Below are 12,848 nucleotides of genomic sequence, written 5' to 3'. Positions count from 1 at the left end.
AAAGGTGACAACAAGCGCAACTTCCTTGCACGAGCTCAGCGCGCGCGGCGAGTGGGGCGCGGTGACTTCATGCAGCGCGAGCCGCCCGCGTGGCCGATGCCCGCCAGAAACCGGGGAGCGGGGGAGACGCTGCAAGTCGTGTGCGGGTGGAACTGACCAAGGCCCGCCCCGCAGCGCTTTGTCCCGGGACGCGGGGGCTGGGGGAAGGGGCCGCTGCTCTCTGGGCTCGGCGGCAGCCAGGCGCCCGCCCGTTCACGCTCCTTTCTCCCGCCTCCGCCGCCCGCGTGTCGCGCAGATGCAGGGGACCATGCGGTTGTGGCCGTCCGTGCTGACTTTCGCCCTGTCCTTGCTGATCTGCCTGGGGACGCTGGCGGAGGCGTATCCATCCAAACCGGACAACCCCGGCGAGGACGCGCCTGCGGAGGACATGGCCAGATACTACTCGGCCCTGAGGCACTACATCAACCTCATCACGAGGCAGAGGTAGGTAGCGGGCACCCTAGCGCGGGCAGGGAGGGCGAGCACAGACCAGCTGTCCTGGGTGGGTAGGTGGGTGGGGGGAAGCCTGTGTATTCACCAGGCTCATCCCCACCGCCTTTCTCAGAAAACAAACTGGGGAAATAAGTTCTGATCTCGCCCAGGCTCTGCTCTGTAGGAGGGGCTCTTTCCCTCCGCACAGTAGCCACTAGCGAGCACTGCCCCGAGGGGCGGTCTGACTCCTCCAGGATCTCTAGCTCATAGGTCCTTCTACACCAGCCAGGTGGGCAGATGTGAGGGACGGTCAGGTCAAGGCTGAGATCAGGCACCAGAGGCTGAGCATGGTCCAGTGAGGGGTATGGAAACAGCAATGTGAGTGCCGAAGTGGTGAGGGGGGCACAACTGTGGGGAAGCTAAAATGCTCCAATCGGAGCTCTGAGCACTTATGAATTCACAAAATGAGGTGCCCAAGAAAAACAGTAATAGAGAAAAAAGTCTGTTAAGGGTGGATTCCATTTCTGTAGCAACCACAGCCACCTCTTCGTGATGGGGCAGATCCTGACTGGATACAGCACATGGGTTTTGTGTAAGGTGGAGGTAAATGTGACCTCCAACACGAATAACATGTAATAAAGGGTTGGTGGAGTGGTACCAATATGGGCTCTAGAGGCTGGTCTCATCCAGTCTTGTCAGGTTTTAACACAAAGAGCTTTCGTTGCTAGGAACACAAAAGTCAAAAGAAGTTTATTTCATGGAGAGAGCACCAGCAGAAGCAAACAGGGAAAGAGGGAAATAAAATGTAAACATGGAACATGAGAGTGTGAGACAGACAGGGAAAAAAGCAGAACAATTTCATACTTCCATTGCTGCCGCTGTGTCTCATATGGTGTTTATCTGGAGCGAGTGACAGTTCTTATTGTTGCTGAAGAATTGTAGTAATTCAGAAATCTTTTGTTTTGACAGCTGCTTAGTACACCAGTCACTTAACAAATAATTAAAGAGCGCATTGTATCGGCAGACAAGTCTGCCCTTCCCTAGAATGGTTACCTAGGAATGGCCCTGACTTGCTCATGTTACTGCAGATGTGTGTGGTGAAACCTCAGATTGAAAAGAAAGGTAAAATTACAATGTCAAGTCTCTTTGTTTGGGGGCGTCAGTCCGATTTAGTTCAGCTGGCTAATAGAAAAGAAAGCTTCCTCTGAACTAAGCGTCACCCAGAAAAGCCGATGCTCTGATAATTTCCCATCTAGGCTATTGGAACCTCCTCTTTGCTGTGCTTTTGCTTTCCTCCCTCTAGTTCATATAAAATGCAGATGCCAAAATTTTCTCTCCTCCCCATGGCTCTGCCCATATCATCTTCCCCTTCCTTCACACACTTGAATTCACTACATTGGTTTCCTACCTCTTCTCTCATATCCCATTTCCCAAATACAATTTCTTATATTAGCTGATTTATTCATTAGACTGGTGGCTCTCAACCTTTCCAGACTAGTGTACCCTTTTCGGGAGTCTGATTTGTCTTGCGTACCCCCAAGTTTCACCTCATTTAAAAATGACTTGCTTACAAAATCAAACATAAAAATACAAAAGTGTCACAGCACACTATTACTGAAATTGCCTACTTTCTCATTTTTACCATATATTTATAAAATAGATCAGTTGGAATATAAATATTGTACTTCTAGTATATAGAGCAGTATAAACAAGTCATAGTTTGAATGAAATTTTAGTTTGTATTGACTTTGCTAGTGTTTTTTATGTAGCCTGTTGTAAAACTAGGCAAATATCTAGACGAGTTGATGTACCCCCGGAAGATAGCTGCATACCCCCAGAGGTACATGGTACCCCTGGTTGAGAACCACTGCATTAGACAGTATTTCAAGTGTGGTTCTAGTCTGAAAAGTGACTGTGTAAAAATGACATCACCTTACTTAACAGATCTACTGCTTGCATATATATCATATTCATATCTGCTTCTTTTAGTGACAAAAACAAGATTTTACTCCCCCCTTACCCCTCTTAGTTCTGCAAAGTCAGTATAGCAGGGATGAGCGAGCTAGATTCCATTCTGGTGTGCATATTATAAATAGAATGTTGAACCAAAGTCTTTATTGATGATAAGGCATGAAGGAAAAAAGAATCAAGTTTGATTTTTATATTCCAGGTGCCAAGTAGGGGGAACAATCATTTTAGTTTTAAATGGAGTAAATTTGAGTTGGAGAGTCAATTAGAGAGTTGAGAGACAACAAATATAGAACCCTACAAAGCCAGTTTCACAATGTCACTTTCCAGGGTGGACCACACTGTAATCAGAGGAATGGAGGCCCAAATAGGACTTAATTGAAAAACATGATGAACTGTTTCTCTTGTTCAGTGCATTAACTGCACTGAAACAACCCACGGCAACAGGCTTGCAATTGGTTTTAATTTAACTCTTGCACATCTCCTATTTCAGTAATAATAGAAAATGTTGTGGCATAAACGTCTTGGAAAACTGATCCTAGATCAGAATTGATTTTTTCATGATGAACAGCATAACTAAAGTCAAAGTTCCCCAGTGAGAACTTTATTTCATTTTACTTAGTACTGGATGATGGTTTTCAGGACTGGTTCTGGCGGGCTATGGAACCCATAGGTGCTGGAACTAAGGGTGCTGCCACACCCCCTGGCTTGAAGTGGTTTCCATTATATACAGAGCTGACAGTTTGGTTCAATGGCTTTCAGCACTCCCACTATACAGATTGTTCCAGCACTCCTGGTGGAACCTGTGATTGTAGGGAGACTCGTGATGAGAGGGCATAGGTAAGCTGCAAACAAAGTAAGCCTGTGTCTGTGGGACCTGGGCTTGTGTACTCAGCATTTTCAAGCCCATGCTTGAATGTCCACTCTGCATTATAAACCTGGGTTTACAATTTCTGGACCTAGCTCTCACAGCCATGCTAATGTGTTCGTATTTGCGTCCACACTGCAAATGACAGGGCTTGGACCTGAGTGACAGCAGGCTGCAGGCTCTGACCCTTAGCAGAGTTCTAGGAGGACCCAGGTTCTTGAATCAGACGGATTTGTGTGTGGATAGAAGGGGGCTTGGGTTCAAACCTGAGTTAGAGCCTGGGCTTAGTGTGAAGTGTAGATATAACCAGAGAGGCTCCAGCCAGGAGGAAGAGAGAATTCTGGGCATGCTCATCACTTCTCACTGAGTGTGAGCAAGATCCTGAGGCTTTGTCTGTACTAAAAAGTTAGGATGACCCAGCTACGTCGCTCAATCTACATCCGTGGGCCATGCAGTTAAGCCGACCTAACCCCTGGTATAGACTGCACTAGGTCAATGGAAAAACTCTTCTGTCGACCAACTACCACTTCTCAGGGAGGTGGATTACCTGCACCAGTGGGAGAACCCATCCTGTCAGTGTAGATAGTGTCTACACTGAAGTGCTATAGCAGTGGTGCTGCTGTAGTATTTCAAGTGTAGACAAGCCCTGAGTCTCTTATCTTACCCTGTGGATATTGAACCCCGTAGGCCCAGCCATGAGCCTCCAACTCACCGCACAGTTGGTGAAACATATGTGAAAGGGTATGTTTGAGGGGGAAGAGGCAGAGGTAAGTGCCCTTTCCTTTTGGGTTTCCACTTCCTACTTTGTCGTCTGATGCTTCTGTAGCTACTGATTGCATTTTTCTGCCCCATCCCTCCTGGCAACTGCTGCTGCTTTAACCAGTACTTCTTACTGTCCCTTTCCCATGGGCTACTGTTACCCGCAACTACAGTTAAACCTGCTGCCAAGAATGACCATTCATGGGAGCTAGCAAAAGTAGTTGCTTGTAAGAAGGGGCCTCTCTTCAAAGATTTGCACACGAGAGAGCGGTGGCTCCTGGTAAGGCACCCGGCTCTGAAGGCAGTGCCGTTGCCAGCAGCAGTGTAGAAGTAAGGAAGATCGGTTTCCTTCTACGAGTTTGTTTTTATGGATGGGAGTAAGAAATTGTGGTTGCTGGTCGCAGATGACAGGTGGTCACTCTTCGCAGTTAAATTATAGGGGAAAAACGTTCCTTGGCCTCTGCAAGTAGTCACTCATGACAAGTGATCTCTTGTCAGAGCTCGTCACTAAGGCACGTTTTACTGTACTTCCTGAGCCTCACCTCCCGTGAGGCTGTTCTCCATTCCCATACAGGGCCCTTCTCCACTGTACTCTCACTCCCTCCAGTGGTGACCTTGGGAACTTCCTCTGGGCCTCATCCCTGTCCTGCTGCTTGAGTCAGAACTCTATTCCTCCTCAAACCATCTTCTGTCCCTGTACAATGGCTTCCTTCCTGCAACTGGCACTGCCCTGCCACTTTGTTGCCTGCAGCTTCAGATCACTGAACTTTCCATCTCGTCTTCACTTCCCCCACAGCTTGTCATTGTCACCTCTTGCCTCCCCCAGCTTGTCCTTTGCATGCATTGCCATTCTATGTTATAAACAAACATGCAACATATTGTTTTAAATATAAGACCACAAGAAGGGGGCATTCCTATAGAAAGTGGCTCTAATCCAGGGGCTCTGCAGGTGGCCCTGGATGTGTCTGAACCATCTCTGATGACTTGGATTTCAGAAAACACTAGATTTTTCCCATTTCACATCTATATCAGATATGTAATGCGAAAAAGAGCCTTTGTTACATGCAGATTCTTTTGATATTGAGGACTTTGCAAGGTTCTGAGCACCCTCAACCCCTACTGGAGGTGCTGAACACCTTAAAGGATTTGAATTCCCAGGCCCAAATTTTCAAAAATGGCTTTGGGTGCCCAACGTGAGACACCAAGGGCCTGATTGTCACAAGTGCTGAGTGCTCACAGCTCCCCTTGAGTTCAACTGGAGTTGTGGATTATCAGCACCTCTGAAAAACAGGCCATGTCTAAGGGTATGTCTGCATTACAAGTGCTGCAGCAGGACAGCTGCAGCATTGCAGCTACACCGCTTGTAACACGACTGTGGACACAACAGCAATGGAAGGGATTTTTCTGTTACTGTAGTAGATCCACCCTCTCAAGAGGTGGTAGTTAGGTTGATAGAAGAATGTTTCCATTGACATAGCTGCATCTACAGTGAAGGTTAGATTGACCTAACTATGTTGCACAGGGCATGACTTTTTTCACAGCTCTGTGCTAGGTTGACCTAAGTTTTAGGAGTAGACCAGGCTTCAGATTGGGCACCAAACACTACTGGCCACTTTTGCAAAGTTGGTCCTTGGTCTTTAAAATGTTAATACTATTCGGTGGAAGTGACTGTTCAAACATCTTCCACACAGCAAGCAGTAGGTTGGGATATTGTCATTGGAAAGTCTCTGGATTGTGCAAGATAGATATGGAGACAGTACCATCTACTCTGGTGTAGAGACTTTATGAAGGATTTCCTCCAATGGCAACTAATTCTCTTTTGTGTTCAGCCCTGGTTTTCAGTTCAGTTCTCGTGTCATTGTTCTATTGTGACTATAAGGGCTATCCTAAGTGATAGAAACTAAGGGGCACACCCAAGCCTTGAACATTTAACATTAGAAGAATTTGCTTTCCTTTTTTGCCACCTGGGCTGATCCTTCAGTCAGCACTCCATTCCTTGATGGCTTAATCCTATTCAGGACACAGACACCCTGTATGGCAGCACAACGTGTTGTCCTCAATCTGGGAGCCAGGGAGCTTCAGGGACAGAGTTTTTCGAGTATCTCAAAATAAGAATCCTCTTCATGTATCTGAGCCATGTCTCCTCTCTTGCAAGGGACCCTCCTTAGTCCTTATTCAGACAAAATTCTCATTGAAGTCAATGGGAATTTTGCTAAGGTATGGGCTACTTAATCCAGTTTTTAATTTGTTTAATCAATGTCTTTAAAACAAATATTTTAATCAGGGAAATTAGATTCCTCCTTAGGGGAAGTCCCAGTCACATCCATGTTAATTGGAGTAGGTAACTAGAAACAAGTTCCTTTGTGGTGATGGAGCATAAGACATATGATTCAGCATCACGCTTGATTGAATTACTATAATAGCATTTCACTGTGGGCGGCTGGTTCTTTTCAGATATTCATTTTCAGTCAGTTTATATAACAGAAATTTGCTTCCAAAACTTGAAACAGATACTAAATTGACCAAGACCATGGAAAAAATCCAGTCATTAAGATATAATAATAACAAGTCAGCCTTGTTTCCACAGTCATATAGCATGATAAACATATGAAAATCACACAAATCATATCAAGAAAAGCTAAGACTTTTTTGTTGGAAGTTTGCTCTTCTGCAATCTAGCTGAATCCACTGGAGGGACACCTGGAGGACCATTGACTTCAGTGGGGCCAGGATTTCACCCCATGCATTTAGTAATTCTTTGCCAATGTAATTTTACCGTCATTTTGCCGATACAGTACAACCTCAGTGTTACGAACACCAGAGTTATGAACTGACCAGTCAGCCACACAACTCATTTGGAACCGGAAGTATGCAATAAAGCTGCAGCAGAGACCAAAAAAACCAAACCAAAACCAAAAAAACCCCCGGCAAATACAGTACAGTACTGTTAAACATAAACTACTAAAAAAATAAAGTGAAAGCAGAATTTTTCTTCTGCATAGTAAAGTTTCAAAGCTGTATTAAGTCAATGTTCAGTTGTAAACTTTTGAAAGAACAACCATAATGTTTTGTTCAGAGTTACGAACATTTCAGTGTTATGAACATCCTCCATTCCCAAACTCTGAGGTTCTACTGTATATCCGTACAAGTAATAAACCATGATCTTTATTTCTTTGTAGTGAAGGAAGTGTTCTCTTGTGGTTACCATTATTATTGTTAACCTAGTGGTCCCAGGCAGTAATGGATTACCTGTCAAGCTGACTGCTTATTATTGATACCGTTTTCAGAAAGGAGAAAAAGGGCGCATTCCTTTAGAAGAAATGGAAATTGGGATTATTTTTTCAAGTAAATGCCCCTAATGGATTCTATTGTTTTCCAGGATATTTTTTTTTAATGCAGGAATAGAAACACAGTTGTCAGGTTTACTAAGAACAAAGATCACACCTGACAACAATTGTCATACCATGTTACTAACAAAGCTCTGATTTGCAATACAAGATCTACGATGGCAAGAGTTTTAAAAGTGACGAGTGAGTTTGGGTAGCTCAAGTTTTGGGTCCCCCCACTTGAGATAACTTAAAGGTGCTGGATTTTCCTCAGCGCATTTTGAAAATCTGGCCCCTTTAAGGCATCTCATCTCATGTTACTAGTCAGTTTTGAAAATCTTGGTCTGTATGTATGGTAACTTGATGCAGTATGAGTCTTTTTGTATTCATTGTATAGGGCAGGTAGTTTTTGTGGATTTCTCACTCAATGAATTTCTGATGGAAGATGCAGCACTATCCAAATCTGTGCTGGAATTGAACAAAAAAACCTTAATTGCATTTGTAGAAAAGGATCATAAACCTCAGATCTGCTGTTATATTTCCACTTCTCTCTCCCTCCCTCCCTCGCACATCCTCCCGCACAAAAAGTGTGACTGTAGGATACCTGCTAATACCTGCCAAACAAAGAAATGTTAGAAATGTCCGGTTTCTATCATGTATATTATAACAGGTGATTATGGAAAATATTTCAATATGAGGGGTCTTTATATGTTCTAATTATTGATATATTTGTAACCAATGTGACAGTAGAGTGACACATTCTCAAATGAGCAAACTGGGTTCAACTAAACCCGCTGGAGAATTGCCTTTACTTCTGCCCTACAAAATTTTACAATAAAGGTTTATATGAACATTCCAAAGTTAGTCTCAATTTTAAAGTTGGAGGTATGAAAAAATAGGTATTTTTTTCCCCCATTTAATAGATATGGAAAGAGATCAAGCCCAGAGACACTGATCTCCGATCTTTTGTTGAGAGAAAGCACAGAGAATATTCCTAGATCTAGGTAAGTACAAAAGTGCATTGTGATAACTATTATTTTTATTTTAAATTTAACTATTTCAGTAAATGATTTTCATAGGCAGAAAATATGTAAGCATCAAAAACTAGAACACTGTATTTGGATGTCAGTTTATATATATGTATATATATAAACAAATAAAATTATTTATCCATTATTAAAACAACACAAACATCCTAGGAACATAAGGGCTATGATACCAGATCAGACCATTGGCTCAAGTAGAGTACTGTATCTTACTTTTGGCAGTAGCTGATACCTGGTGTTTAAAGGAAGGGAAGAATCCTCATAATGCACTTCCCTTATTGTGAAATGCTGCACAGAATACCACCCTGACCCCTGATGGTGATCCACCTACATACTGAAACATGAGGCATGTTTCCCCATTAATTGTTAATTTTCTTAGTTTTATTTTTCTCTCTGAAATCCTGGGTTCTTTTAAAATAGCTTTAGGTGGGAAAATCTGTGCCTATATTAATCTACACACAGATTATATACATTGACTTTCTTTAAAATATTACATTTTGCATGAGTTTTGTGCCTAATATTTTACAAAGTGAAAAGGTCACAAGTTATTAAATTTTGGTTGGCACACACAAGAATGTCTATATCTGAAAGCCCATGATCTGGATGTCTGATTTTACTACAACACTATATAAAACAACATTGTAACAAGGTGGCTGATGTTATTAAATGTGTTGACTATCTCAGTATAATTTTAATTGCTAAGGTATGACAATCAATGCAGAGGGCCAGTATAAGATCTATGCATCACTGAAATTCCACTTAAACTTGATGTTGAGCGGAAAAAGCAGAGGTCTCAAAAATGCATAGGTCTGGTGTTGGACCTCTGCACAGGGGTGAATTTCAGTCTGTAAGTATATATCCATTTAAGCTAATGGCATATCTTGATTAAAATACTATAATAATGACTAAGATTAATACAGTCTTGCAAAATTCTACTTGCCACCTCATCTGGATTGAGTCAATTTTTTTAATGAAGATGTAAAATAGTATTTTTAATCTTAATTGTAGTTAAGAGTGGGTAAGCAGAGTTTAAGCCTTGACGGTTATGTTTTAAAGGCTGGTGATTGTATGTCTACTGCAGAAGTAAACTATTTTCACCGTAGCTATGTCATAATGCCCAAGCCAGCTGTTGTGTTTCATAAGTCAATATGCATGAGCCCCATGGGAGTACTCTCGTGCCTAAAATTAAGCACACATGTAAATCATTGCAGCACTGGCTCTGAAGGGGCTAATCCTGCAAACCCTTTGTGTCCAGAATTCTCATTGATGCCTATGGAAGTTGTCTGTGCAGTAGACTTACAAGATTGGGCCCAAGTATAGGAAATTTTACTACAAAGTTAAAATACAGCATTATGGTTATGTCTTTAAGTGCACCTGCCGTGATACAATTTATCTCGCTGATTTGATGTATACGTTAAAGTAAACTGTAGTGAAATATGTTATGGAGGTTCTCTATGCTTTATAAAGACCAGGCAAAACACTAATTCTTCAAGGAATGCTATCAGTGTCGTCTGCTTTGGGCAGCACACATGTAGTGTTACAATTTATGTAATTCCTCCATTTAATTCTTTATACATGATTCTTCCCCACTCCAAAAATGCTACAACGCTTTATTTATAATAATAATCATTAATAACTTAAAGCTTATGAACAAAAAAAAAAAGAATAAACGAGTGTGCGTGTGAAATGGAAAAAATTATAAGGAAGAGATTTTAATTTCATGCCCTCAACAGGGTAATCAACAGTAAGATTAAAACAAGGTCCAATATTATTAAAAAATAAAAGCAGTTTAAAATTAGTTCATAACTTAAAATAAAGTAATTATGTATGTATTTATATTTAAGAAATAGTTGCATGCATGGGCAGCTAGGGAATAGATCTAGTTTCCCATGGCTGTTTCATCACCAGAAGGTCACATTTCATGACTCTGTCACTTCTGTGAACTTAGACATTGTACCCAAAATTAATGAAGTATGAAGAAAAACTTGAATAGTATTCGGAGTGGCTGTCTCCTCTGATGTGCACTCTTACCAGCTAATAAAGAGAAACTCCATAAGTGTCTTGAATTAACATGGTACGTTTGGACATATAAAGAAAGTTTCTCCCTTAGCAGAACGTCTTTACTAGATTCTTAGGGAAAATAGATTAAAAATAAATGTGCTGCGAAACTAAGGAAAGCACTGAGTTTAATACAAATGTCTCTCTTATGCATGGTTTTGATCTTGTGGATCCCATGTGGTCATTAGGAAATCCTTATACTGTATGTGTAACATCCTTTGTCTCAGTTATGTTCTCCCTCTTTTTGTGTCTCTTTCTGTTTGCACGTACTACAATACCAGGATACAGAAATACTTTGGGCCCGTGGCATTTGCTTTAGCAAATATTTTAAACATCATTTATTTAAAATATTAAGCAATAATGCCACTTAAGTTTTTAGCAATCACTGCTGCTACCTTCAGATTGAGTTTTTGAAAAAACTAAATTCTGGGTGAAGAGCATTATAGAATTTTGCTAAATTCAGTAAGTCCTCTCTTTAAGCAGTACAACAGACACAATTCAGTCAGAGATACAAATGTACTAATAGGCATGTTTATATCTCTACGTGCTATAATTTTGTAGCAGAAATGCACTAAGAGTTAGCCACTGGCATAAAATTATTCTGCAATGGGTCTTAGTACTGTAAAGACACAGCACTGATGCAGCAACATTTAGGGTCCCATTACATAATAATGTGTGGGTATTTAACCACCTGACTTCCATTCATTTTTGTGGAAGTGGAGCAATTCAGTCTTCATACGTCACATTGGAAATGTATCCCATACTCTACTAGTGGTATTAAAGTGAGAACTTTTATTACTTCTGCCTGTTAAAAGATCATCAATTATCTTAAAATCTATTTGGTTCTATCACTAATCTTTCAGAGAAAATTTCATAACATGTTTAATGTGTGTTACAGGTTTGAAGACCCTTCTATGTGGTGATGGAAATTTCAGCACATCGTCAAACTTTTCCTAGTTTTCAATCCATACTTATTGCTATAAAACCAATCACAGTTTATCACTCCTCAGTGCATGCAACCATCGTATTGAATTCTGTAGCATTTTTCCTTCATCATACTTGTATATACATTTATTTAAATAATTTATTTGTGCATTCCATAATGTAACATATTAAATGAAAGACAACACTATTATTGGCATAGTAAAGATTTGTTTTAAACTATTAAAACCGAATTATAACTTCCCTGCAGTCTAAAGTAGCATGTACAGTGATCATTTCACAAATATTAAAATAATTGTGAAAAGTGAAATAATTACAACACTTAGCTGGGCCTTTAATTCAATTTTTCTGTTTTGATTTATACAGATTTATTTGTTTCATAACGTCCAATATATCCTACATAATTTAGGAAAATAAAGTGATCTGGAAAGTGTTTTTCATTAATCATTATACAGAACAATTGTTTTTTACTTACATTAACCCATATATTAAAATTAATAGCATTTTCAAAATACAAAGAGGTTTAATTCTGCTAAATCGTCAAGACTGATTAAGAATTCAAATTAAAAAAATTGAATCTCTTCATTTTGGCAATATATAAAATGACAAGAAACAATATAATTCCTAGGACTATGAATATGGAATTTGGAAGTGTTTGAGGGTTAATAGTTGATTACATGAAAAGCTACCTAGTGAACGTTTGATATTTCCTTTGCAACACAAAGTTTTGAATAACTGAATCCAACACAAAGAATTTTCCTAATTTCTGTCCTAGTCACCCTTTCCATGAGCAGAGAGTACCTAGATCAGGTACAGTGGTATTTTCTTTGATGTTTATTCTCTAAATGTTCCATGTGTAAAATCCATATTACCCTGGTGGGAGAGCTACTGATGCTTGTTGAGTTGAAAATAACCTTAATATTTTCATCTAAAACTACTTAATGTTATAACAGCATTTTCTACCCTCATTCTATATATGGTTCTTTCATTGTCAGAGATTCAGTGTGGAATATTGTCAGTAGCTGTTTGTATTATATTTGGCCTCTTCTATAGAGTGGTACAGATTCTGGTCCTTGATCCCTGATATTTTAGCATGCTACCCCTTATTTATATGTCAGCGATGAGTGCATAGGGATTGTGTGAAAGAACACAACCAGAATTGTAAGTCAGAAAAAAATCTGCTCGGAAGTTTGATGTATAAACATTTCATATCTGTTTTCCAAATATTGTTATATAGCTAAAACACAAATACATCTATACAATTTAAGTGGGTTTTTAATCTGCTTGTTAGAGATACACACTGGATGTGTTGTTACATTTTGTAGTTCCTTGACATTTGCCAGTTACTGTATGTCACTCCTACTTCAGTGAAACATTAAAAACATATTCATTTAAAGAAAACACGCAGAT

The 12,848-nt window shown here is 40.3% G+C and overlaps 1 protein-coding gene across 1 annotated transcript; it reads left to right on the top strand.

Moving 5' to 3' along the window:
• The first annotated feature begins 295 nt into the window (after positions 1 to 295).
• NPY (neuropeptide Y) lies at positions 296 to 11,419 on the top strand. The gene is made up of 3 exons (XM_077809340.1): positions 296 to 483; positions 8,316 to 8,396; positions 11,395 to 11,419. Exons 1-3 carry the CDS (start codon positions 296 to 298, stop codon positions 11,417 to 11,419), a joined length of 294 nt encoding a protein of 97 aa, XP_077665466.1.
• Positions 11,420 to 12,848: the final 1,429 nt, after the last annotated feature.

Source organism: Eretmochelys imbricata, chromosome 2 (assembly GCF_965152235.1).
Source record: "Eretmochelys imbricata isolate rEreImb1 chromosome 2, rEreImb1.hap1, whole genome shotgun sequence".
Classification (NCBI taxonomy): Eukaryota; Metazoa; Chordata; order Testudines; family Cheloniidae; genus Eretmochelys; species Eretmochelys imbricata.
Note: the sequence above shows the minus strand (reverse complement) of the source record. Positions and strands in the feature narration are given on the sequence as shown.

Excerpts from the sequence above, each read along its gene's own strand:
- NPY (XM_077809340.1), top strand. The coding sequence starts at position 296 with ATGCAGGGGACCATGCGGTTGTGGCCGTCCGTGCTGACTTTCGCCCTG. Across the intron at positions 484-8,315 it reads AACCTCATCACGAGGCAGAG|ATATGGAAAGAGATCAAGCC; the intron begins GTAGGTAGCGGG and ends CCCATTTAATAG. Across the intron at positions 8,397-11,394 it reads GAGAATATTCCTAGATCTAG|GTTTGAAGACCCTTCTATGT; the intron begins GTAAGTACAAAA and ends TGTGTGTTACAG.